At 44.1% G+C, this 24,354-nt stretch overlaps 1 protein-coding gene across 3 annotated transcripts in view; it reads left to right on the plus strand.

Moving 5' to 3' along the window:
* The window catches only part of COL15A1 (collagen type XV alpha 1 chain), a 1,158,634-nt gene that overhangs the window by 758,868 nt on the left and 375,412 nt on the right, over positions 1-24,354 (plus strand). For all 3 annotated transcript variants that reach the window (XM_075314950.1, XM_075314949.1, XM_075314951.1), the window contains 3 exons: positions 1,128-1,202; positions 20,744-20,803; positions 21,420-21,473. In XM_075314950.1, the coding sequence (XP_075171065.1) occupies positions 1,128-1,202; positions 20,744-20,803; positions 21,420-21,473 (189 nt within the window). The remainder of the gene's footprint in view (positions 1-1,127; positions 1,203-20,743; positions 20,804-21,419; positions 21,474-24,354) is intronic.

The following is a 24,354-nucleotide window of genomic DNA, read 5'->3' on the forward strand; positions in this document are numbered from 1 at the left end:
CACAGCATATACAGTGAGAGGGTAAATTACATCTTCACAGGCGTGACTAGTTGTGAAATGGGTGTGGTTAGGGGCGTGGCCTAAAAATCACTGCGGCGTGGATGGCACGCCGCACGGTTTGTCCCTCTTTCCTTTCTTTGAAAGTTGGGAGGTATGTGTCTGTGTGAAGCCACCTGCTTCCTGCTCATTTAGGAGATAGGATGAGTCATACAAACCTGATCTACCTGCTGAAAATCTATTAACCCATTCCTGGTGATGTTTTGTGTCTGTGTGAACTTATCTCCTTCTGCCCGGGAAAGGGATATTATACAATACCCTGTAACGACCAAGCTACAGGGGTGTTACATGTACATCTTGATATTAAGGTGGACTCTGCCTGAAATCCGTCTGAAGTACAGCAGAAAATGAAAATAATAAACCGGAATGTTGTTTTAACACGTTTTGTCATTTGTTACTTCTTTAAACTGATTTAGAGGTCATAAATAATGAGAAAATAAGTATCATGCCAATTTTTTTTCAGTAACTGCTTGCTAATTATAATTTAAAACACAGAAAAAAAGTTACCCATGGCGGAGCCACAATAAGAACAGTATGGCTGCTCCAGGACAAAGACCACCAGCATTTTCCTGATGCTACCTTTGCCTAGAAAATCTCAATGGTTCTGGCGCTTGAAAAAAACACATCATGTGCATATACCTTTTTTTAAGCATTTTTGAGGCATACCCACCTGAAAAAGATGTTGCGTGCACACACCTTTACATCACCTCTTGGTTGGAATAATGTGACATAAGGCTTGCATGTCTTTGTTTAGTGCAATTTGAGTGCTAATTTTAGTTTATTCAGCTTAATGTATATCCCCTGTGTGGATTGACTATAATAGTTTACACTATTGTTTATACAGTTAACGTCATTACATATGTAATATACTGTGTCATCATGCATTGTGTGTCTTTTATGGAATATATCAGATTTTCTTCACACTGCTAGATTTGATGTCAAGGGTAAGAAGGAGATAACTTTATAAAACACACTAATTCCATTACCCCATTGTTACATTTTAGAGTGTGCAAATGTAAAGAAGAGTTGACATAGGAACCACAGACTAATAATTTCTTTATTCCATGCAGGGTGAGAAAGGACAAGATGGCCAGAGCATCATTGGGCCACCTGGACCTCCTGGGCTTTTGGTGACCCTTCAAGAAGTAAGAAAATTCTGTAGATGTCTTTAATATAATATTCTACATGACAAACAAGGTTAAAGGGAATATATCAGTAGGTTTTTGCTATGGAATCTGACAGCTGAGGAAGTAGGGACAGAGAGCCTTATTCTAGCAATAAATCACTTACTGTACTGCTCGGTGTAGTCTTGAAAAAAATCTGTTTTCCCTGCTGTAGATGTAGCAGTGGTCAGAATGCTGAGCTGTGTATAATGCCATCCACACACCAGAATAGCCACTTCTTGTGTACGAGGTGCTGCTGACAAGTCTTTATTTCATACACAATAATAACATGATTTCATAGAGATACAAAATTGAGCAGAAGAAGTACAAAACGTGCACATGTTAAAACTGCAAATTGCAGGGGGGGTGTGTCCAATGCACCAGCGTCTAAGAGAATTTAATAATGTCTCAATAATGACCATCACAGCCCTCCAAGTATAATGAATAGATCACCAAGTAAGCATATAACCACATCAGTCATAATAGTAGTTATACCACATCATAAGTACATCAAATTATCATGTAAAGCATTTGGCATATAGCAAACCATTCAAGTGAATAGATATTTAAATTCAAATGGCTGATGGGAATACACTAACAGGTTGCTAACATGCCAAGCCTGTCAGATAGGGAGGGGTGCAACCTCACCCGGGCCCAGTATAGTACAGATAACGTACCCAGGTGTTTGCCAGAGACACCGTGCAGACACACCACCCTGCACCTCGACGCATTTCGCTACCGCTTCGTCATGACCTCCCAACGAAGCGGTAGCGAAACGCGTCGAGGTGCATTTGAATTTAAATATACTTACTATAAAATTCACATATTTTTGTAGTTTGCCGTATATATATATATTTCTATGGAGGTCTTTTGTAGGAGCATGCCTGTTTTTGGTGACTCTTCATAATATATGTCTGAATATGGACCTAGGGATTAATTTATTCTTGTGTATTGGGGAATCAATAACCTTCATATTCCACAGTTAAGAACTGGGTTGTCAAATTTATAACGGGCCACTTAGGCACCAATGATGAGGAACATCTTGGACGATCGAGAGTGGTTGTTGTTCCGGAGATCGTCGATGATCTTGAAGACTCCGTCCTCCTCGGGTAAATTATCGGGTTGCCGCACAACCTCATACTGGAAAATTGACGAATTTCAGCTAAAGCAATAGCAGACATCATGGGGATTTCTCGTGAATGTGTTTGTGTCATTATCCATGAACATTTTGATATGAGGAAGCTATCTGCAAAGTGGTCACCAAATGTTTGACAACAGATCAGAGAAGCATGCAAGTGAAAACTTCCCGGTCCATTTGTCAGCGTTTCCGGACTAATAAGAACTTCCTGGATCAACTGGTCACTATCGATGAGACCGGGATTTATTTGTATGACCCTGAAAACCAGGAGCAGTGAAAACAGTGGAGGCACAGTGGTTCTCCTCGTCCAAAGAGGTTCAGGGTGCAAAAATCAGCCACTAAGGTGATGGCATCTGTGTTTTGGGATGAGGAAAGAATGTTGCTAGTGGACTACCTTCAAAAGGTACTACCTTCACCATCAATGTAATGTATTCCATTGAACTTTTGGACCAAATAAAGGCAGCTCTGAAGGCCAAAAGGCGCGGCAAGCTGTCCAAAGGAATTTTGTTCCTGCAAGACAACGCCTCCGCTCACACTGCACAAGCAACCTGATACGTCACCGCCGGAGTCTGCTCCAACGACTTCTGCTCCGATCGCCAGGTGATGCCGTGTTCCTGCCGTGGATGGTGCTGGTGATGGGAGAGGAGTCGATGCCAGCAACACCGGTGGGCGCAGGCTTCGATCATCCACTGGGCTGGGTTATCTTGGGATCTGCAGTACCGCTGGCTGACTGTGGGTGGCATGTGTCTTCCAGCTGAAGTTGCCAGCATTCAGCTACAGCCAATGGAAGACACCACACCCTTCTTATTCCCCCCTCCTGTCACATGACCACTGCCAGAGATAGTTCTGATTTTTCTGGTTCCTGTTGCATCCTATTCTGTTTGGATATTCCTGTGTGCTGACTTCTGCGTGTTTTATGACTACCCTCCTGCCTACTGTTTTTGTACCTCGCTTTCCGATCCGGATTTGACCTCTGCTACGTTTGCTGACTATGTCATTGTCTGCCGATTCTGTCCCTGTTCCGCAATTCCTGGTTTGACCCTGCCTGACTACTACTCTCATCGGACTGCAGCCTTCCACAGGTAGTGATCTCCAGGGCCCTGTGTAATTCCAAATCCCTGTATAGGGGTTAAAGGGTTTCAGGGTTCTGGGGGTCCTGCTTGGTGAGTGGCTTCCCTCTAGCCTCCCCATTACAGCCCATCTGAGTCTGTGGATCCAGGCTGGCGTTACACAACCACGGCAAAACTGGCAGAGCTTGGCTTCCAGCTGATTGACCACCCACCTTATTCAGCAGATCTAGCTCCCTCCAACTATCATCTGTTTCCAAACCTGAAGAAACACCTCAAGGGTGCCAAATTTCACACCATTTCTGATGCCATGTCTGCTATGGATGCCTGGTTTGAGGCACAACCAAAATCCTTATTTTTGCTAGGCTTACAGAACTTGGAATGCTGATATAAGAAGTGTGTTGACATCAGTGGAGAGTATGTTGAATAAATGTAAGTTTCATCATCCTATCTCGTTTCTTTCTGGGTGAAGCCAAACATTTATCAGCAGCCCCTCGTACAATAATAAGTGTCTTCAGGAAACAGTGAAGCATGGTGGAAGTTGCAAGTTTAGGACTGCATTTCAGCAAATGGAATTGGGGATTTTGTCAAGATTAACGATTAGAGTTGAGCGCGGTTCGCGGTTCGAGGTTCTCCAGTTCGCGGCTCGAGTGATTTTGGGGGCTGTTCTAGATCGAACTAGAACTTGAGCTTTTTGCTAAAGCTCGATAATTCTAGATACGTTCGAGAACGGTCCTAGCAGCAAAAAGACAAGCTAATTACTAGCTGGCTTTCTGCTGTAATAGTGTAAGTCACTCTGTGACTCACACTATTATGAAATTTCAGTGTATAGTGTGCGGGAACAGCGCATTCAGATCACTGCTGTTTGGATAATGGCGATCGCCATTTATTTATTTTTTTCCTTGTCTTCCTTCCCTAAGCGCGCGCGTGTAGTGGGGCGGGCCAGCATGTCAGCCAATCCCAGACACACACACAGCTAAGTGGAATTTTAGCCAGAGAAGCAACGGCATATGTGATAGGATGTCCATGTCACATGTCCCTGCATTATAAAAACGAGTATCTGCCCGTCCGGACGCCATTATCTCTTCTGCTTCTGGGTGTCAGTCACCGCTGGCGTAGCTCCTGTCTCTGATTCTGCTGTGTACGCTCTATACATAGTGCTATACAGAATAGGGATAGAAGTTTCTATTAGTCCTTTTAAGGGCTAATACCGGCAGGGTCAGGGCCATAGGTGACAGTCAGGGCCGTGAAAACAGATTTTAACAGCTACACAAGATGACAGCGTCTGTGTAGCTAAGGTCAGGGATTTCCTCGCTGCATTTCCCCATTAGGAGGGATAGAAAGGGAGGCTTCCTTTCCTGTACCCAGACCCACAACCCTGCCACTGTACCCTCCTGCCCTTTGCACACTCAAACTCATTGTTACTAAGCCATTATACTAGCAAACACTGAGGAAACTTAGTGGCACCCTAAAAGTGGCTGTTGGACTTCTGTATTGTCCCACTAGTGCAAAGATATTTGCAGCACGTCTGCCTGCATTGCACACTCAAACTCACTTGTTACTAAGCCATTATACTAGAAAACACTGAGGAAACTTAGTGGCATCCTAAACGTGGCTGTTGGACTTCTGTATTGTCCCACTAGTGCAAAGATATTTGCAGCACGTCTGCCTGCATTGCACACTCAAACTCATTGTTACTAAGCCATTATACTAGCAAACACTGAGGAAACTTAGTGGCATCCTAAAAGTGGCTGTTGGACTTCTGTATTGTCCCACTAGTGCAAAGATATTTGGAGCACGTCTGCCTGCATTGCACACTCAAACTATTTGTTACTAAGCTATTATACTAGCAAACACTGAGGAAACTTAGTGGCATCCTAAAAGTGGCTGTTGAACTTCTGTATTGTCCCACTAGTGCAAAGATATTTACAGCACGTCTGCCTGCAATGCACACTCAAACTCATTGTTACTAAGCCATTATACTAGCAAACACTGAGGAAATTAGTGGCTTCCTAAACGTGGCTGTTGGACTTCTGTATTGTCCCACTAGTGCAAAGATATTTGCAGCACGTCTGCCTGCATTGCACACTCAAACTCATTGTTACTAAGCCATTATACTAGCAAACACTGAGGAAACTTAGTGGCATCCTAAAAGTAGCTATTGGACTTCTGTATTGTCCCACTAATGCAAAGATATTTGCAGCACGTCTGCCTGCAATGCACACTCAAACTCATTGTTACTAAGCCATTATACTAGCAAACACTGAGGAAATTAGTGGCTTCCTAAACGTGGCTGTTGGACTTCTGTATTGTCCCACTAATGCAAAGATATTTGCAGCACGTCTGCCTGCATTGCACACTCAAACACATTGTTACTAAGCCTTTATACTAGCAAACACTGAAGAAACTTAGTGGCATCCTAAAAGTGGCTGTTGGACTGCTGTATTGTCCCACTAGTGCAAAGATATTTGCAGCACGTCTGCCTGCATTGCACACTCAAACTCATTGTTACTAAGCCATTATACTAGCAAACACTGAGGAAACTTAGTGGCATCCTAAAAGTGGCTGTTGGACTTCTGTATTGTCCCACTAGTGCAAAGATATTTGCAGCACGTCTGTCTGCATTGCACACTCAAACTCATTGTTACTAAGCCATTATACTAGCAAACACTGAGGAAACTTAGTGGCATCCTAAAAGTGGCTGTTGGACTTCTGTATTGTCCCACTAGTGCAAAGATATTTGCAGCACGTCTGCCTGCATTGCACACTCAAACTCATTGTTACTAAGCCATTATACTAGCAAACACTGAGGAAACTTAGTGGCATCCTAAAAGTGGCTGTTGGACTTCTGTATTGTCCCACTAGTGCAAAGATATTTGCAGCACGTCTGCCTGCATTGCACACTCAAACTCATTGTTACTAAGCCATTATACTAGCAAACACTGAGGAAACTTAGTGGCATCCTAAAAGTGGCTGTTAGACTTCTGTATTGTCCCACTAGTGCAAAGATATTTGCAGCACGTCTGCCTGCATTGCACACTCAAACTCATTTGTTACTAAGCCATTATACTAGCAAACACTGAGGAAACTTAGTGGCATCCTAAACGTGGCTGTTGGACTTCTGTATTGTCCCACTAGTGCAAAGATATTTGCAGCACGTCTGCCTGCATTGCACACTCAAACTCATTGTTACTAAGCCATTATACTAGCAAACACTGAGGAAACTAAGTGGCATCCTAAAAGTGGCTGTTGGACTTCTGTATTGTCCCACTAGTGCAAAGATATTTGCAGCACGTCTGCCTGCATTGCACACTCAAACTCATTGTTACTAAGCCATTATACTAGCAAACACTGAGGAAACTTAGTGGCATCCTAAAAGTAGCTGTTGGACTTCTGTATTGTCCCACTAATGCAAAGATATTTGCAGGACGTCTGCCTGCATTGCACACTCAAACACATTGTTACTAAGCCATTATACTAGCAAACACTGAGGAAACTTAGTGGCATCCTAAAAGTGGCTGTTGGACTGCTGTATTGTCCCACTAGTGCAAAGATATTTGCAGCACATCTGCCTTCATTGCACACTCAAACTCATTGTTACTAAGCCATTATACTAGCAATTACTGAGGAAACTTAGTGGCATCCTAAAAGTGGCTGTTGGACTTCTGTGTTGTCCCACTAGTGCAAAGATATTTGCAGCACGTCTGCCTGCATTGCACACTCAAACTCATTGTTACTAAGCCATTATACTAGCAAACACTGAGGAAACTAAGTGGCATCCTAAAAGTGGCTGTTGGACTTCTGTATTGTCCCACTAGTGCAAAGATATTTGCAGCACGTCTGCCTGCATTGCACACTCAAACTCATTGTTACTAAGCCATTATACTAGCAAACACTGAGGAAACTTAGTGGCATCCTAAAAGTGGCTGTTGGACTTCTGTATTGTCCCACTAGTGCAAAGATATTTGCAGCACGTCTGCCTGCATTGCACACTCAAACTCATTGTTACTAAGCCATTATACTAGCAAACACTGAGGAAACTTAGTGGCATCCTAAACGTGGCTGTTGGACTTATGTATTGTCCCACTAGTGCAAAGATATTTGCAGCACGTCTGCCTGCATTGCACACTCAAACTCATTGTTACTAAGCCATTATACTAGCAAACTATGCTGCCAGTTTAAGGGCCGTGGTTGCATTGCCAGGGATAATTATTGTTGTTTATTCTGCTGTTAATAAAGTTAGACCACCGCTGAAGTCTACACCACCTCTCAATTTTTACTACCACATTTTAAGTGCACAATTTTGTCGCAATCAAAATGAGTGGCAAAATGACAGATGCTGGTGGAAAGGGGAAGAGGCGTGTTGGAAAAGGAAAAAAAGGGTTTGTCCATGGGGAAGGTGGCAAAACTCCATTAACATCTGCGGAAGATCGACCATCTTCCAGCAAAAGTAAGATGTCTACTACTTACTGTGGACAATCCGATGTGCTCCCTTTTTTACGGACACAAACAACTGGAACAAAGGTAGATGATGGCCAAAAAAGGAAAATGCTTGAATGGATTTCAAGTGGTCCAACAAGTGCCCTCTCCGCCACCTCAACTACCGCATCCAAAAAACACCAGTCCTCTGAGTTGTCAGCCCAATCACACTTGCATTCTCCCAGCTCTGAAGTCTTCATCCGCCCTGCACTGTATGGTGGAACTGAGATGGCTGAGTCTGCAGAGCTGTTCAGTCACACTATAGCCTGGGAATCAGAAGTCTGCTCCCAAGCTACAGTGAGTACAGACCAGGAAATGGTCTGCAGTGATGCCCAGAACCTTTGTGACTCTGATTCAGGTCGTGATGACCAAGTTTCTGAGCATCATGTTGACCCTTTTTCACAAACTGTAACACCTGTTGTTATAGACAATGAGGAACATACTAATGACGATGAGACGCAGATACCATATTGGGATGATAACTTAAATATTCGGTCAGGGCAAGAAGAGGCTCGGTCTGAGGGTGAGGGGAGTGCAAACACAACAATTGATGAAGAAGTTCTAGATCCCACCTACTGTCAACCCACAGTCAGGCACTCGAGGAGGTCAACAGAGGCGGTGGCGGAGGATGCAACCGACGACGAAGTTACCTTGCGCCTTCCTGGACAGAGTCGGAGCACTGGTAGCACGTCTACAACTGCATCCTCAGCCACCACTCTGCCTCTGAGCACTAGTCCGGGGGGCTCAGCAGGTCGCATGCCCTCTAAGCCTTGCCTAGCCTGGTCCTTTTTTGACATAGCAAAAGATCGCCCAAATTATGTGATCTGTAAAATTTGTCGTGATTCTGTTAGTAGAGGGCAAACCTCAGCAGTTTGACAACTTCTTCCATGAATCAATAAAGCGGAAAAGGACAAAATGTAGAGTCATTGCTTATTCCAAACGACTAAACCCAATTACGACAATATTAAACGAGAGAGAAAGCTGGGAATCATAGTCTGCACATATAAAAATTGCGTCAAAGCTAGAATCTTGCATTAAATTTTTTTTTTATTTTTCCAAAAAGAATTATTAGCAAGATTATAAATACATCATATTTAATAATAAATAGATCACATATAGGTTTAAACAAGAGGGGATCCTGACATAATGCACTAAGGTCCAACACCAAACATGGGAAGTTTCCAATATCCTATGTCACTCTCAATAAGAAGGCCTCACATAGGTTACAATCATTAAAGACAAATAGTCCACTCTCAAAGACATAATTACCGTGTGGGCATTCAGATTATCAATAGGAATTAAGGTGCATACTGCTGTAAAAGCAGGGGAATTACAATAATTATTATAGTAATAAATCACAAAGTAGAACCTAGTAATTCCCCAACACAACATGCAGCAATGCAAAAGTAAAAATATTTTACCCATGTTCAGGTGGATGCCAGTGTGGAAAACGTGCCCCGACGCGCACGTTTCGTTAGCTTCCTCGGGGGGCCGTGGTGTGTCACACCACGGCCCCCCGAGGAAGCTAACGAAACGTGCGCGTCGGGGCACGTTTTCCACACTGGCATCCACCTGAACATGGGTAAAATATGTTTTACTTTTGCATTGCTGCATGTTGTGTTGGGGAATTACTAGGTTCTACTTTGTGATTTATTACTATAATAATTGTTGTAATTCCCCTGCTTTTACAGCAGTATGCACCTTAATTCCTATTGATACTCTGAATGCCCACACGGTAATTATGTCTTTGAGAGTGGACTATTTGTCTTTAATGATTATAACCTATGTGAGGCCTTCTTATTGAGAGTGACATAGGATATTGGAAACTTCCCATGTTTGGTGTTGGACCTTAGTGCATTATGTCAGGATCCCCTCTTGTTTAAACCTATATGTGATCTATTTACTATTAAATATGATGTATTTATAATCTTGCTAATAATTCTTTTTGGAAAAACAAAAAAAAATTTTAATGCAAGATTCTAGCTTTGACGCAATTTTTATATGTGCAGACTATGATTCCCAGCTTTCTCTCTCGTTTAATATTCTTCCATGAATCGTCACATGAATAAATATCATATGTCCCAGTGGGAAGCTCACCGTGCTGCAATGCGGCCTAGCGGAGCGAACCATCCACCGCCTGCCCTTTCCAGTGCATCCGCGCGCTCTTCATCTTCTAGGACTGTGGGGACAGCTGTCACACCTGGTTTTCCACGCACAACTTCCACCACTGTACCCGCAACAGGCAGTTTGCTTGGTAGGTCGTCAGTTGGTTTGGAAGGGGAAACAAGTACGTGTGTACAGCTCTCTCAGACATCGATAGCACCAACGTTGGATGAAGGCAACATCATGTCTATGCACTTTCCTCACAAAGCTACATTTTTCCAGGGACACCCTACTCAACACCATCTACACACAGCAGCCAGATCTCTGTCCCTCAGATGTGGACAAATAAAAGGCCATTTCCTGCGACCCATGACAAAGCTAAGAGGTTGACTTTATCCCTCTGTTAGCTCTTGGCTACCGAAATGCTGCCTTTCCGCCTGGTGGACACACAGGATTTTAGAGACCTTATGTTTGTCGCTGTGCCCCAGTACCAGATGCCCAGTCGCCACTACTTCTCCAAGAAAGGTGTGCCCGCGCTACACCAGCATGTCGCACACAACATCACCGCTTCCTTGAGAAACTCTGTGTGTCAACGGGTGCGTTTCACCACCGATACTTGGACCAGTAAGCAAGGACAGGGACGTTACATGCCACTGCTTCTGCCTCCTCCACCTCATCTGGGTCCTCCACCTCCGCCCCAAACCTGCCTGGTCAGGCCACCAGCGTTCTCACTGCGCAGAAGGAATCACGCACCCCTCATTACTATGCTGGCAGCAGAGCGCAACGGCATCAGGCGGTCTTTAGCTTGACATGTCTTGGAAATAGGAGTCACACAGTGGCTGAGTTGTGGGCAGCTCTGGAGACTGAGTTTAATAAATGGTTGTCTCCACTCAACCTGCAGCCTGGTAAGGCCGTGTGCGACAATGCTGCAAACCTGGGTGCGGCCCTTCGCCTGGGCAAGGTGACACACGTGCCTTGTATGGCTCACGTGTTGAACCTTGTTGTCCAGCAATTTTTAACACACTATCCCGGCCTAGATGGCCTTCTGACCAGGGCACGAAAACTGTCTGCTCACTTCTGCCGTTCAACCGCCGCAGCTGAGTGACTTGCATCGCTCCAGAAGTCTTTCAGCCTGCCGGTTCATCGCCTGAAATGCGATGTGGCGACACGCTGGAATTCAACTCTCCACATGTTACAGCGACTGTGGCAGCACCGCCGAGCCCTGGTGCAATACGTCATGACATATAGCCTGGGCCAACGAGATGCAGAGGAGGGGCATATCACCCTGATGGAGTGGTCTCAGATCAAGGACCTATGCACCCTTCTGCACAGTTTCGACATGGCGACGAATATGTTTAGCGCTGACAATGCCATTATCAGCATGACAATTCCAGTCATTTACATGCTGGAGCACACGCTAAACACTATTCGGAGTCAGGGGGTGGGACAACAGGAAGGGGAGGAACTACAGGAGGATTCATATGCGCAAGACACAACAACATCACCAAGGTCCAGACGTTCATCATCACCAACGCGGCAGGCATGGGACCATGGGGGACAGGGATCAACAAGGGTGCATGGTAGCAGGCAAAATGTTGAGGAAGGTGCAGGAGAACATGAAGAAATGGAGGACGAACTGTCCATGGACATGGAAGACTCAGCGGATGAGGGAGACCTTGGGCAAATTTCAGTTGAAAGAGGTTGGGGGGAGATGTCAGAGGAAGAAAGAACGGTTAGCACCTCTATGCCACAAACACAGCGTGGACTTGGTCCGCATGGCTGCGCAAGACACATGAGCGCCTTCTTGCTGCACTACCTCCAACATGACCCTCGTATTGTCAAAATTAGAAGTGATGATGACTACTGGCTTGCCACACTATTAGATCCCCGGTACAAGTCCAAATTTTGTGCCATAATTCCAGCCATAGAAAGGGACGCACGTATGCAGGAGTATCAGCAGAAGCTGTTACTCGATCTTAGCTCGGCTTTTCCACCAAACAACCGTGCAGGTGCAGGGAGTGAATCTCCCAGTTGTAACTTGACAAACATGGGACGGTCTCGTCATCTTCAACAGTCTACCCGTACCAGTAGCACCGTATCTGGTGCTGGAAACAGCAATTTTTTGAATCTTTTCATAATTTTTTTAGACCGTCCTTTGCAAGGCCACCAGAGACAACAAGTCTGACACATAGTCAACGGCTGGAGAGGATGATACAGGTGTAACTCCAAATGAACATCGATGCCATGACTTTGCAAATGGAGCCTTGCTCATTTTGGGCTTCAAATCTTGAAAAATGTCCAGAGCTCTCAACTTACGCCTTGGAGATTTTGTCGTGTCCAGCTGCCAGCGTTGTCTCTGAACGTGTCTTCAGTGCTGCTGGGTGTGTGCTGACAGATAAGCGCACGCGTCTGTCCAGTGACAATGTGGACAGACTAACGTTTATCAAAATGAACAAGTCATGGATACACAAGGAATTTACTACCCCTGTGTCAGAGGGGAGCCAGCACGATCTGAAAATGGCATGCATCATATAAAAAGTGCAAATTCACAGATTTATTCCAACTGTACTGTAATATAAATGAGATTTTTAGCAAATAATTGATCAATTCTTTGAGCCACCCCTGCCAACATCACGGCAAATCTCAATAGGGGGGCCTTACTCTATATTCTGTATTTCATGTGCCATGCGGCCTCCTAGATAAAGTTAAAAGCAGAACCATAATGGAGCACACATACCTGTAACCTGTATATATAACCGCTTCTATGTTGCAAAAGAGGCAATTGTGGATAGAGGCCAGCCCAGGTCCCAGCATGTGGAGCAAGCTTTACACATACCAGGACTATATCAGAACTGACCCTCCCAGTGCCAGACAGCAACCATTGATAAAGGCGGACCAGATCCAAGTATGGTGGTGCTTAATTAGCAATGCCTGTGGAAAGGGTGAGGCAACTGAATGTGTACAGCTACCAACAGGAGGAATATATTGCAAACCAAGATCAGGCGTGCATAGCATGGTGGTGACCAGCCACCAGACATTTGTAGCATAACTACAACCAAACAGAGAGAGAGGGGAATTTTCACTTTTTATATGATGCATGCCAATTTCAGATCGTGCTGGCTCCTTTTTCTCTGTTTTGACTGTAGTTATGCTACAATTTTTGGTGACTGACCATCACCATACCATGCACGCCTGATTTTGGTTTGCAATGTATTCCTCCTGTTGGTAGCTGTTCAGATTCAGTTACCTCACCCCTTTCCACAGGCAATGCTAATTAAGCACCATTCTTGGATCTGGTCCGCCTTTATCAATGGTTGCTGTCTGGCACTGGGAGGGTCAGTTCTGATATAGTCCTGGTATGTGTAGAGCTTGCTCCACATGCTGGGACCTGGGCTGGTCTCTATCCACAATTGCCTTTTTTGCAACATGGAAGCGGCTATATACAGGTTACAGGTATGTGTGCTCCATTATGGTTCTGCTTTTAACTTTATCTAGGAGGCCACATGGCACATGAAATACAGAATATAGAGTAGGCCCCCCTATTGAGATTTGCCGTGACGTTGGCAGGGGTGGCTCAAAGAATTGATCAATTATTTGCTAAAAATCTAATTTTTTTATTATAGTACAGTTGGAATAAATCTGTGAATTTTCACTTTTTATATGATGCATGCCAATTTCAGATCGTGGTGGCTCCTTTTTCTCTGTTATGACTGTAGTTATGCTACAATTTCTGGTGACTGACCATCACCATACCATGCCGCCTGATTTTGGTTTGCAATGTATTCCTCCTGTTGGTAGCTGTTCAGATTCAGTTACCTCACCCCTTTCCACAGGCAATGTTAATTAAGCACCATTCTTGGATCTGGTCCGCCTTTATCAATGGTTGCTGTCTGGCACTGGGAGGATCAGTTCTGATATAGTCCCGGTATGTGTAGAGCTTGCTCCACATGCTGGGACCTGGGCTGGTCTCTATCCACAATTGCCTTTTTTGCAACATGTAAGCGGCTATATACAGGTTACAGGTATGTGTGCTCCATTATGGTTCTGCTTTTAACTTTATCTAGGAGGCCACATGGCACATAAAATACAGAATATAGAGTAGGAACCCCCTATTGAGATTTGCCGTGACGTTGGCAGGGGTGGCTCAAAGAATTGATCAATTATTTGCTAAAAATCTCATTTTTTTATTATAGTACAGTTGGAATAAATCTGTGAATTTGCACTTTTTATATGATGCATGCCATTTTCAGATCGTGCTGGCTCCCCTCTCTCTCTGTTTGGTTGTAGTTATGCTACAAATGTCTGGTGGCTGGTCACCACCATGCTATGCACGCCTGATCTTGGTTTGCAATATATTCCTCCTGTTGGTAGCTGTACACATTCAGTGGCCTCACCCTTTCCACAGGCAATGCTAATTAAGCACCATTCTTGGATCTGGTCCGCCTTTATCAATGGTTGCTGTCTGGCACTGGGAGGGTCAGTTCTGATATAGTCCTGGTATGTGTAGAGCTTGCTCAACATGCTGGGACCTGGGCTGGTCTCTATCCACAATTGCCTTTTTTGCAACTTGGAAGCGGCTATATACAGGTTACAGGTATGTGTGCTCCATTATGGTTCTGCTTTTAACTTTATCTAGGAGGCCACATGGCACATGAAATACAGAATATAGAGTAGGACCCCCCTATTGAGATTTGCCGTGACGTTGGCAGGGGTGGCTCAAAGAATGGATCAATTATTTGCTAAAAATCTTATTTTTTTATTATAGTACAGTTGGAATAAATCTGTGAATTTTCACTTTTTATATGATGCATGCCAATTTCAGATCGTGGTGGCTCCTTTTTCTCTGTTATGACTGTAGTTATGCTACAATTTCTGGTGACTGACCATCACCATACCATGCACGCCTGATTTTGGTTTGCAATGTATTCCTCCTGTTGGTAGCTGTTCAGATTCAGTTACCTCACCCCTTTCCACAGGCAATGCTAATTAAGCACCATTCTTGGATCTGGTCCGCCTTTATCAATGGTTGCTGTCTGGCACTGGGAGGGTCAGTTCTGATATAGTCCTGGTATGTGTAGAGCTTGCTCAACATGCTGGGACCTGGGCTGGTCTCTATCCACAATTGCCTTTTTTGCAACTTGGAAGCGGCTATATACAGGTTACAGGTATGTGTGCTCCATTATGGTTCTGCTTTTAACTTTATCTAGCAGGCCACATGGCACATGAAATACAGAATATAGAGTAGGACCCCCCTATTGAGATTTGCCGTGACGTTGGCAGGGGTGGCTCAAAGAATGGATCAATTATTTGCTAAAAATCTTATTTTTTTATTATAGTACAGTTGGAATAAATCTGTGAATTTTCACTTTTTATATGATGCATGCCAATTTCAGATCGTGGTGGCTCCTTTTTCTCTGTTATGACTGTAGTTATGCTACAATTTCTGGTGACTGACCATCACCATACCATGCACGCCTGATTTTGGTTTGCAATGTATTCCTCCTGTTGGTAGCTGTTCAGATTCAGTTACCTCACCCCTTTCCACAGGCAATGCTAATTAAGCACCATTCTTGGATCTGGTCCGCCTTTATCAATGGTTGCTGTTTGGCACTGGGAGGGTCAGTTCTGATATAGTCCTGGTATGTGTAGAGCTTGCTCCCCATGCTGGGACCTGGGCTGGTCTCTATCCACAATTGCCTTTTTTGCAACATGGAAGCGGCTATATACAGGTTACAGGTATGTGTGCTCCATTATGGTTCTGCTTTTAACTTTATCTAGGAGGCCACATGGGACATGAAATACAGAATATAGAGTAGGACCCCCCTATTGAGATTTGCGGTGACGTTGGCAGGGGTGGCTCAAAGAATTGATCAATTATTTGCTAAAAATCTCATTTTTTTTTATTATAGTACAGTTGGAATAAATCTGTGAATTTTCACTTTTTATATGATGCATGCCAATTTCAGATCGTGCTGGCTCCTTTTTCCCTGTGTCATCCTGGGGAGAGTAAATGCTTGTGGATTTGGAATGTGCTTGATGCAAATCAAAACATCCTGTTTGCAACTAGGGCACAAGTGCTGTCGCTGATGGGGTGCCTGTGTGGCCCAATTTTTGGAAAAAAAAGGGAGACTCCGCTTGGAGTAACCCTTGCTTACATTGTTTCTAAAAATGATCCAAGATGCACAGAGCTGGGATCAGGAAAGACTTTGCTACCTACCGCGGGGTCATCCTGGGGACGGTTAAGTATGGCGTATTTTTGAATGTGCTTGATGCAAATCTAGCTGTACAGTGTACAACTGGGGCACAAGTGCTGCCACTGAAGGGGTGAGTGTTTGTGTGGCCCAATTTTTGGAAAAAAGGGAGACTCCGCTTGGAGTAACCCTTGCTTACATTGTTTTTAAAAATGATCCAAGATGCACAGAGCTGGGATCAGCAAAGACTTTGCTACCTACCCCGGGGTCATCTTGAGGACGGTTAAGTATGGCGTATTTTTGAATGTGCTTGATGCAAATCTAGCTGTGAAGTGTACAACTGGGGCACAAGTGCTGCCACTGAAGGGGTGAGTGTCTGTGTGGCCCAATTTTTGGAAAAAAGGGAGACTCTGCTTGGAGTAACCCTTGCTTACATTGTTCTTAAAAATGATCCAAGATGCACAGAGCTGGGATCAGGAAAGACTTTGCTACCTACCCCGGGGTCATCTTGAGGACGGTTAAGTATGGCGTATTTTTGAATGTGCTTGATGCAAATCTAGCTGTGAAGTGTACAACTGGGGCACAAGTGCTGCCACTGAAGGGGTGGGTGTGTGTGGGGCCCAATTTTTGGAAAAAAAGGGAGACTCCGCTTGGAGTTACCCTTGCTTGCTGTGTTTTTTAAAAGGAGCCAAGATGAACAAGTCATGGTTCAGCAAAGACTTTGCTACCTACCCAGGTGTCATCCTGGGGACGGTTAAGTATGGTGTATTTTTGAATGTGCTTGATGCAAATCTAACTGTGAAGTGTACAACTGGGGCACAAGTGCTGCCACTGAAGGGGTGGGTGTGTGTGCGGCCCAATTTTTTGGAAAAAATTGAGACTCCGCTTGGAGTATCCCTTGCTTGCTGTGTTTTTTAAAAGGAGCCAAGATGAACAAGTCATGGTTCAGCAAAGACTTTGCTACCTACTACGGTGTCATCCTGGGGACGGTTAAGTATGGCGTATTTTTGAATGTGCTTGATGCAAATCTAGCTGTGAAGTGTACAACTGGGGCACAAGTGCTGCCACTGAAGGGGTGAGTGTCTGTGTGGCCCAATTTTTGGAAAAAAGGGAGACTCCGCTTGGAGTAACCCTTGCTTACATTGTTCTTAAAAATGATCCAAGATGCACAGAGCTGGGATCAGGAAAGACTTTGCTACCTACCCCGGGGTCATCTTGAGGACGGTTAAGTATGGTGTATTTTTGAATGTGCTTGATGCAAATCTAGCTGTGAAGTGTACAACTGGGGCACAAGTGCTGCCACTGAAGGGGTGGGTGTGTCTGGGGCCCAATTTTTGGAAAAAAAGGGAGACTCCGCTTGGAGTTACCCTTGCTTGCTGTGTTTTTTAAAAGGAGCCAAGATGAACAAGTCATGGTTCAGCAAAGACTTTGCTACCTACCCAGGTGTCATCCTGGGGACGGTTAAGTATGGTGTATTTTTGAATGTGCTTGATGCAAATCTAACTGTGAAGTGTACAACTGGGGCACATGTGCTGCCACTGAAGGGGTGGGTGTGTGTGCGGCCCAATTTTTTGAAAAAAATTGAGACTCCGCTTGGAGTAACCCTTGCTTGCTGTGTTTTTTAAAAGGAGCCAAGATGAACAAGTCATGGTTCAGCAAAGACTTTGCTACCTACTACGGTGTCATCCTGGGGACGGTTAAGTATGGCGTATTTTTGAATGTGCTTGATGCAAATCTAGCTGTGAAGTGTACAACTGGGGCACAAGTGCTGCCACTGAAGGGGTGAGTGTCTGTGTGGCCCAATTTTTGGAAAAAGGGGAGAACTCCGCTTGGAGTCACCTTGTGGTGTTTTACATGATTTTAGAAGGGCGTGCCATGCCTATATCTGTGTCTCCTCCTCTTTTTCCTTGTCCAGCTCTTTTGTTTTCGCATGAGTATATGTCCTTGTCACTTTCCCATGTGTTTGTGTTGTGTTGTGAGTTGTTTGTCACCTTTTGGACACCTTTGAGGGTGTTTTCTAGGTGTTTTTATGTGTTTGTGATTGCCTGCCATTGTTTCCTATGCGGTTCGAGTTCGGTTTGTCGAACGTTCGCCGAACTGATCTCGAACGAGACCTCCGTTCAACGAACCGAACTCGAGCCCAACCACGGCCGGTTCGCTCATCTCTATTAGCGATGTCCTCAGTGCTAAAAAATACAGGCAGATACCTATCTACAATGCAATATCATCAGGGAACGTCTGATTGGCTCCAAATTTATTCTTCAGCATGACAACATCCCCAAACATACAGTCAATGTAATTAAAAACTACCTTCAGCATAAAGAACAAGGAGTCCTAGACGTGTTGATATGGCAGCGGCAGAGCCCTGATTTAACATCAATTAGTTTATATGGGATTACAAGAAGAGACAAAAAGATTTGCACAAGCGTACATCCACAGAAGGTCTGTGGTTAGTTCTCCAAAATTGTTGGAAGAACCATCCTGCCGAGTTCCTTCAAACACAAAGTGCTTCGGTACCTAGAAAATGTAAGCGTGATGTGGTTATGAAGGCAAAAGGCAGTGAAACTAAAATTAGTCTGATTTATATTTCTTTATTGTGCATTAAATTTGTATTTTAATAATTGTTAAAAATAAAGTATTAACGTTTCTATTTTAAAAGCGTTCTTACTAAGCAGCATTTTTTCCACTCCTGCCTAACATTTTTGCATGGTGCTATACAATTGAATATAAAGTTAACAACCTAAGCCCACCATACACATTAGACTAACGTCAACTAAACTTACTGATATCAATGGTTTGGTCGACAGTTTAATGTGTATGGGGGCTCTGGAGAGAAGATTGTTGCAGGAGTTAAGCATCCAATATGTCCGATTTCGGACTGCGGATCCATTTGTTCTCTCGGAGACAAGCTGCTAAAACTGTAGGAGGGGCAAAAAATGCAATAGGGTTTTACCCGGTATGAGGGTAGACAGACAAGACAGAAAAAACACTCACCTGATGAGGTTGTGCCAGTCACAACCCATTATGATAGCCTGTGTGTGCCTGGTGGTTTAGCTGCAGCCCCAGGAAGGATCTTTGTAATATACAGGTAGAAGAGAAGACCAGGTTTATACCATGCTAGAAACCACTGATGCGTGTAGATTAAAAGATTTCCTTTATTTTACAGTTCAAACTGTAACAGAACTGTAAAATAAAAGGAAATCTTTTAATCTACACGCATCAGTAGTTTCTAGCGCGGCATAAACCCGGTCTTCTCTTCTACCTGTATATTACGGAGACAAGCTGCTGCAAGAGATGCTTGATAATGACTCTCTCATAGGGAGAACAGGTGTGCTGGGCTGAGAAAGCGCTCCTGGGTATGGGAGAGACAGCTGAGATACAATAGCTGCTTGTTGACTGATTGGACAAAACATCATTCAGCTCAAAGCAATCTATAGAGTAAAGGGCACTTTACACGCTGCAATATCGCTATCGATATCACTAGCGAGCGTACCCGCCCCCGTCGGTTGTGCGACACGGGCAAATTGCTGCCCGTGGCGCACAACATCGTTTACACCCATCACACGGACTTACCTTCCCCGCGACGTCACTGTGGTCAGCGAACCGCCTCCTTTCTAAGGGGGCGGATCGTGCGGCGTCACAGCGATGTCACACGGCAGCTGTCCAATAGAAGCGGAGGGGCGGAGATGAGCAGGCGGAATATCCTGCCCACCTTCTTCCTTACTCATTGCTGGTGGACACAGGTAAGGAGATGTTCGTCGTTCCTGCGGTGTCACACATAGAGATGTGTGATGCTGCAGGAACGACGAACAACCAGCGCCATACACCACCAACGATATTATGAAAAGGAGCAACATGTCAACGATCAACGATTTTTGATGTTTTTGCGATCGTTGATCGTTGCTCCTAGCTGTCACACGCTGCGATGTCACTAACGACGCCGAATGTGCGTCACAAACACTGTGACCCCGACGATATATCGTTATCGATGTTGCAGCCTGTAAAGTACCCTTATGTCTGTGGGGAGGATGCTTCTGTTGCTCCATTTCTTTCTTATGTCGTGAACTGAAATGACACAGAGGGGGGGGCGCAAATGGTATCTTATCCGGTGGTACTAGAAAGAATTTATTTAGGTGCACAAACCTGGTGCGGTGTTATATACATAACCACTATAACCACGTGTTGAGGAAGGCTGCTGCGAAACCCAGGAAGATGGCGTTGGAGGACATGGAGGAAAAGGGTTAATCCGCACTCCCAGAAGAAGACCACTGAAGATCAATGGGGATTAAGACATTAGATTTTATTGTTCTACTCGTTTCGGAGCTGTACAACCCCTTCTTCAGGAACAAAAATCAATAATGTACATTACCTAATGTACATAATTGATTTTTGTTCCTGAAGAAGGGGTTATTCAACTCCGAAACGTGTAAAACAGCACAGATTAACCCTTTTTTTTTGCATCTTCTCCACCGTCCATTTCATTCTTACAAGTAAACAATTATTGCAATTTCAATATAAAATTAATCATCTATTCTTTTTTAACAGCTAAATGACACAGAAGGATTGTTAAACCTTTCTGATATTGTGATACAGCCAGGTGGACAAGTGAGTATATCATGACAACACGTACTGCCCATTATCTCCTGACCCAAGCTAGATAACTTTACAGGCATATATAAAGCTTGGGTTGGGAGACCCACATCCAGTTGGTGCATCACTATCCAAACTCAAGCCATGATATTGAGATGTCTGACTTGAACCTAAATATGTTTAAAATGTACAGTAGTAACACTGTTTTCTTTTTGTGGGTATCTTAAGGACTCCAGTACTGTATAGTATTTGATTACAAGAATTTAGTCTACAGTTTACCTTTAAATATTTTACAGGGACAAATATTTTTGGAAATATAGTAAAAATCCACATTAATCAAACAATACCATAAGCACCATGCACTGTGCTAGTTTTTCTTTAGTCTACAATTGGGTGTACTGAGTTATTCCTACTATAGTGGCACAAAGTGACACCAACCTACGAACAGCTTTACACGGAATGTTCCATTGTGGGAGTGAGATGCATCATGTAATGTGATCATCTAAACTACAGCATGAAACAGAAAAATCTGAGGGAGATTGCAAAGTTGCATTTGTTGTTAGAATGAATTAAAATATGATTTTCTCGATTAGTTTTTAGTGTTGATGTACTTAATTTATTAATCTTTAAGGGACCAAGAGGACCAAAGGGTGATACCGGTGTCCCTGGATTGCATGGAAAAAAGGTAGTGACAAAAATGTAGTAATGTTTAGATTTACTAGTTTATAGACTGCTGATGGCACCCATGTGGAAATATAAAAAAAATTAAAAGCATGATACAAAATACAGTAGGGTGGTCTTTATTACCAAGTGCAGCAATAGCTGGCTAGATTACATAGCCGGTATGTGTGGTAAACGGCTGAGCTGTACCCATGGCTGTTAAACATTTAAATTCTACTGGCAATCTCTGACAGGAGCATTTCAATAGAATGCGTGCCAGTGCTTGGACGCCATAGTAATCCATCAGCCCTTCCCAAACACGCACCTGTCGGTTACCATGGCAGTCAAATGAATGAATGAAGGCCCTGTCACTGCCATCTTGGTACAAGTATGAAGCTCTGTGAATTCTACTGAAGTATGAGATTTACATGATTTACATACTTTGGTACCTCAGTGTATCGTATTAGCCATCGGATGATCATAGGTTTAAAGGGGTTGTCCAGGTTTATCACGAAAGTCTGAAGTCACTCTGTGTGTGTCACAAATGGATGAGGGGATGGCCAGCACACGGCGAAACACAGAAGTTACAAAGGGGATGAAAAGGAGGTAGGAAGACCCTTATGGTAGGGAGAAGGGCGATGGGTCACCACCAGACACTAACCTGCGTCTGCTCCCTAACATCCCTAAGTGGGTCCTTCCGAACGCCGCCATCACGTTACTAGTCCCTAGCTGTCCTTCAAAGTGGTAGGGAAAAGGGTGATGGGTCACCACCAGACACTAACCTGTATCTGCTCCCTAACATCCTTAAGTGGGTCCTTCCCTACACCGCCATCACGTGCCTAGTCCCTAGCTGTCCTTCCGCGTACCCTGGCTAGCGCAAAGGCCAGTGAGTGCACTAGACTTCACCACTACAGTAATAAGACACAGAGGAAGGAATACAGATTGGGGAACATAGACAAAAATAGATATACACTAACTATTGCAGCTAATCACTAGATCTGCAAGTGGCATGACCTCAGCAACTTTTAGAGGCTTCCTCGCTCCACAGTGGTCAGTTCAGAATGAAATCTATAACCAGCATCAGGTGATAAAACATGTGATTATGTAAAGGGAAGGGGAGTAGTCACAAACCGGCTGCACATGAGATAGAACTAACAAAGAACTACTTGTAGATAAACTGTCCTTATCCCTTGCTGCAATAAAACAAAGCAAATACAGTAAGGCTATGTGCGCACGTAGCGTTCTGTCCCTGCAGAAATTTCTGCAGCGATTTGAACAGCACACATGCGCTTCAAATCACTGCAGAAAGAGTCCTTAATGGAAAAAAAAGCCGATTTCATGTGCTCTGAGTGCAGCCCCTCCCATAGACAGAGCGAGGGATGCATGCAGAGCGCACGGAGTAACTGACATGTCACTTCTTAGAATGCGCGCTTCAGGCAGCAGCTGAAGCGCTGTGATCTAATACGCCGCGTGCACACGTCTCCTGCATAATCTTCATAGATTATGCTGGGGATGCAGGACGCATGCAGTTACACTGCAGTGCAGATCGCAGCGTAACTGCATGCAAATACGCAACGTGCGCACATAGCCTTAGACACAGAGTCTCACGAGGCAATGTGATACTTAAATCTAAAACCTGTCACGTCTTCCAAGGATGGTAGACCCGCCTGACAGTGTGACTTCAGACTTGGGAATAGTTACATCTCTCGCAACTCACACTGTGAGGATTCTCTGGTGATGAGCAGTCATATGACTGCAAGTATGTGATATGCATACTCCCAGCCACATCTGATTAGGCGTGCACAGGCTCACTCAATTCACTTGTATTAAGTGACTGCAGACTTTCATGAAAAACCTGGACAACCCCTTTAAGTCCCTTTATCTCTTCACAACACATGACGTACTGGGTACGTCATGGATCGTGTGAGGTTAATCCACGCAGGCTGCCGTGGGCAGTCCGCGGCGATCCGTGCATATCTCAGCTGATTTCAACAGTTAAGATGTGTGGTTTCCAGACGCGAGTGGAACCGCGTTCCACCTGCGCCTATTAACCCCCTACATCTCGCTGCTAAAATCTGACAGCAAGATGTATAAGCCAACTGGCATTAGCATAACTTACCCACCCCATCACGTGACTTCCGATGGTTGCCATGGTAGCACAGGGTCATGTGATGACTCTTGTAACTATCATGAGTCACTTTCTCTCACTGCAGGCAGATGGCAGTGTGAGAGCGTAAAGCCACTTTTCTCCAGATCTCAACTGTGAGAAATGGACGAGCGATCAGCTGCATAATCATTATAGTCCCAGTAGCATCTGTGCAAAAATGGTACCATTAAAAACGTCAGCCCGAAAAATAAGAACGCTATGGGCTTCGGAAAATGGCGATAAAAGGGAGCCACTTTTTTGTGAATTTTGTTTAACACCTTAGATAAAAGTAAACCTATACATGTTTGGTGTCTCCAAACTCGTACCAACCTAAGACATCACACCAACATATCAGTTTTATCATATAGTGTGAACATGGTGAATAAAATGTCCCAAAACTATTGTATGATCACACTTTTTTTGCAATTTTTCCGCACTTGAAATTTTTTTTCTATTTTCCAGTACACTATATGGTAAAACTCATGGTTTTATTTAAAAGTACAGCTCGTCTCGCAAAAACAAGCCCTTATATGGCAAGATTGATGGAAAAATAAAAAAGTTACGGCTCTCAAAAGAAGGGGAGCAAAAAAACCCCCCAGAAAAACGGAAAATCGCCCTGGGTTAAAAATCTAGTCTAAAAATTTGAATCAACCTTTTACCACATTAGAAGCAAATAAATTAAAGATGAAATAGGTATTGCTATGTCCATAAAACTCTGGTCTGTGAAAATATAATAATATTTAAGGCATATGGTAAGAGT

This window comes from Anomaloglossus baeobatrachus, chromosome 6 (assembly GCF_048569485.1).
Source record: "Anomaloglossus baeobatrachus isolate aAnoBae1 chromosome 6, aAnoBae1.hap1, whole genome shotgun sequence".
Classification (NCBI taxonomy): Eukaryota; Metazoa; Chordata; class Amphibia; order Anura; family Aromobatidae; genus Anomaloglossus; species Anomaloglossus baeobatrachus.